Source organism: Myotis davidii, unplaced genomic scaffold (genome assembly GCF_000327345.1).
Source record: "Myotis davidii unplaced genomic scaffold, ASM32734v1 scaffold684, whole genome shotgun sequence".
NCBI classification, from domain to species: Eukaryota; Metazoa; Chordata; class Mammalia; order Chiroptera; family Vespertilionidae; genus Myotis; species Myotis davidii.
In genome coordinates, this window is record NW_006295564.1 from 818,834 (window position 1) to 822,724 (window position 3,891).

At 36.6% G+C, this 3,891-nt stretch overlaps 1 protein-coding gene across 7 annotated transcripts in view; it reads right to left on the minus strand.

Annotated features, from left to right (window-relative positions):
- RPS6KB1 (ribosomal protein S6 kinase, 70kDa, polypeptide 1) overlaps positions 1-3,891 on the minus strand; it is a 39,966-nt gene that overhangs the window by 27,063 nt on the left and 9,012 nt on the right. For 6 of the 7 annotated variants that reach the window (XM_006770230.2, XM_006770231.2, XM_015568129.1 and 3 more), the window contains one exon: positions 113-162. In XM_006770230.2, the coding sequence (XP_006770293.1) occupies positions 113-162 (50 nt within the window). Of the gene's footprint in view, positions 1-112; positions 163-1,156; positions 1,233-3,891 lie in introns of all 7 variants that reach the window. The other variant, XM_015568130.1, reaches the window with a different exon arrangement.

Genomic DNA, 3,891 nt, shown 5'->3' on the forward strand with positions numbered 1-3,891 from the left:
TGACTAGATATTTAAGAACAGTTCGCTGGAATCACATGATGGCTATGAACTAGAGCTGATAAACCTACTTGTAAGAAAGATAGAATAATGAAATATTTTGATATAAACTTACAGTTCATATGGTCCAACTCCCCCATGGTCCATGCTTTCATTTAACTGACCCTGAAAAATATGTTAAAGTTTTAAAGATAAATCATCTCATACACATAAAATAAAAATATGTAATGCTTCACCCCATTACTGAAGGAGAATAAGTTAAATAAACCTGACTAAAAATTCTCTATACTGTAATGGCAAATGTGGTCAAGATTAGGGTGGCTTAATAAATTGCTCACTTACCTACTTATTTACATAAAATTCTCTAAACTTTAATGACAAATGATAGACAAAATAAAGTACACGAAAAATATTGGTAATTTAAATGACAACTAAGATACAGATGCTACTCATCAGGTGATTTTTCCTTCAAAAATTATATATATTTTGTGGAACCCGAGCTGGTTTGGCTCAGTGGATAGAGTGTAGGACTAGGGACTGAACGGTCCTGGATTCAATTCCAGTCAAGGGCACATGCCAGGGTTGCAGGCTTGATCCCAAGTGGGGGGCATGCAGGAGGCAGCAGATCAATGATTCTCTCACATGAGTGATGTTTCTATCTCTCTCTCCCTTTTCCTTCCATTCTAAGTCTGAGTTACTAAATCCAGTATTTTATACAAAGTGCTATTCTGATACTCAAGACTAAGATAATTCTATGAGACAATACCTCTGTAATTACAACCTAACTAAGCCTAAGGTAACCACAGCCAGTTGAAGATACTGCAGTATACAATGTGGCTGATCAAATCAAAATAATTAAACACTCTAAAATTTTTAGGAGTCATGGTTGCCAAACATTTATTCTGATAATGGTATAAATAAATGCAAAATTTAATTAACCTTCTATACACTAGCAATGAATGATTCAAAAATAAAATTAAGGTACCTCCATTCACAATAGCATCAAAAGAATAAAGTATTTAAAATTTAACAAAATAAGTATAAGACTTGTACACTGGATAACTATAAAATATTACTGAAATTTTAAGAAGACTTAAATCAAAAAACATTCCATGTTCACGGATCAGATGGCTTAATATTGTTAAGATGGCAATAATACCCAAATTGGCCTATGGATTCAACTCAATCTTATCCAAATCCTAGGTTCCTTTCTTGCAGAAATTGACAAGCTGATCCTAAAATGTACACAAAAAAAGCAAGGAAACCAAAATGGGCAAAACAATTTTGAAAAAGGAAAACAAAGTTGGAGGATTGTCATTTCCTGATTTCAAAATGTACTACAAAGCACCAGCAATCAAGACAATATGGGAAAAAAAAAAAAAGACAATATGGTACTGGCATATCACAGACATGCAGATCAATTAAATAGAACTGAGAGCCCAGAAATAAATCCCTACATTCATGGTCAACTGATTTTTTTACAGAGGTGCCAAGAAAATTCAATGGGGGAAAAAAGCAGTCTTTCAATAAATGATGCTGGGACAATTGGATAACCACAAGCAAAAATTACTTTTGACCCCTATTCCACACGATACACCAAAATTAACTCAAAATAGATCACAGACCTAAATGTAAGAGCTAAAACTATAAAATTCTTAGAAGAAACCTAGGAGGAATTAATTTTCATGATCTTTGGGTAGATAATGATTTCTTAAAGACACATCTCCAAAAGAATGAATAATTAAAGAAAAAATAAATAAAATACTTATTCAAAATTTAAAACTCTTGTACTTCAAAAAGATACTATCAAGAAAGTGAAGCCCCGGCTGGTATGGCTCAGTTGGCTGAGCATCATCCTGTGCAGGAGTCACCAGATTCCTGGTCAGGGCACATGCCCAGGTTTGCAGGCCTAATCTTCAGTAGGGGGAGTGCAGGAGGCAACCGGTAGGTGTTTTTCACACCCATGTTTCTCTTTCTCTCTCTCTCTCTCTCTCTCTCTCTCTCTCTCTGTCTCTGTCTCTGTCTCTCTCTCTCTCATCAATAAAAACACATTTTAAGCGGGGGAGAGGGGGGTGAGAAAAAAAAAACACCCCAGTGAATAAGAATATATAAAGACCTTCCACAACTCAATACTAAAAAAACAGATAATGCAATTTTTTAAATTGGGTTAGGATCTGAATAGGTATTTCTCCAAAGAAGATATAAAAATGGCCAGTAAACACATAAAAAGATGTTCAACATCATTAGCCATTATAAAAATGCCAACCAATGCCGAAACCGGTTTGGCTCGGTGGATGGAGCATCGGCCTGCGGACTGGGGGGTCCCAGGTTCGATTCCGGTCAAGGGCATGTACCTGGGTTGCGGGCACATCTCCCATGCGAGATGTGCAGGAGGCAGCTGATTGATATTTCTCTCTCATCGATGTTTCTAACTCTCTATCTCTCTCCCTTCTTCTCTGTAAAAAATCAATAAAATATATATATTTTTAAAAATGCCAACCATTAAACCACACTGAGGTACTAATTCATATCCACTAATTAAAAAGACAGAAAAATATTATGCTAAGCAAAATAAGCCAGTCAGAGAAAGACAAGTATCATATGATCTCACTCACATGTGGAATCTAATGAACAAAATAAACTGGTGAAGAAAATAGATCCAGAGACATAGAAGCATGGAATAGACTGCCAAATGTGAGAGGGAAGGGTGGAGAGGGAGGACAAGAAGAGATTAAACAAAGAACTTCTTTGCATATACGTACAATCCATGGACATAGACAATATGTGGTGCGCTTGGGGAGAGTGTGTACAGGGTGGATGAAGTCAATGGGGGGAAAGAGGAGGAAATATGTAATACTATAAAATATAAAGATAAATTTTTTAAAATAACACGTATGGCAAAAATGTAGATAAATTGGAATCCTCATACACTAAAAGTAACTGAATTGTAAGAATAAAAACTTGACAGCAGAAATTCAGTTATATTAATGTCAAAAATATAGCTTTAAAATGAGTACTCTTGAATATAGTCTGATTATGAATTCTTTCAATTTACATTAAAGGATATTGTTTAATTAAAAATAGGCTCTATAAAATTAGAAGTTTTTAGTCCAGCCTGTGTTGCTTAGTGGTTAGGTGTTGACCCATGAACCAGGAGGTCCTGGTTCAATTCCCAATCAGGGCACATGCCTGGGTTGCTGGCTTGATCTCCAGTAGAGGGCATGCATGAGGCAGCCAATCAATGATTCTCTCTCATTGATGTTTCTCTGTCTCTCTTCTCCCTCTCTCTCTCCCTTCCTCTCTCTGAAAATCATTTTTTAAAATACTTAAAAATAATTAGAAGTTTTAATTGAAAATTTTAGGATAATTCAAAAATTACTTAAGTGAACACATCTCCCTTCAAAGGCACCTGTACACCAAGCATGTTAAACTCGCGGTCCACACTGAATATTTTTGCGGCCCAGCCAATATAACAGTTTGTAAGAAACATTTTAATAAAAATTTCATAACTTGCCCTAACCAGTTTGGCTCAGTGGATAGAGCGTTGGCCTGTGGACTGAAGGGTCCCGGGTTCGATTCTGGTCAAGGGCATGTGCCTTGGTTGCGGGCACATCCCCGGTGGAAGGTGTGCAGGAGGCAGCTGATGGATGTTTCTCTCTCATCGATGTTTCTATCTCTCTACCCCACTCTCTTCCTCTCTGTAAAAGATCAATAAAATATATTTTTTAAAAAGTTAGATATAGCCTCTGCTAAAATCACCTTCCTCTATGCCTGAAACACGTTTTCTGTTAGGCATCAATGTGTATTTTGCTGGTTTATTTTGTCTGTGCCACAATTGTTTGCTCTCCTTAAATCCATTGCCTCGGCTCCCACTGCCCCCACATGCCTCACTCA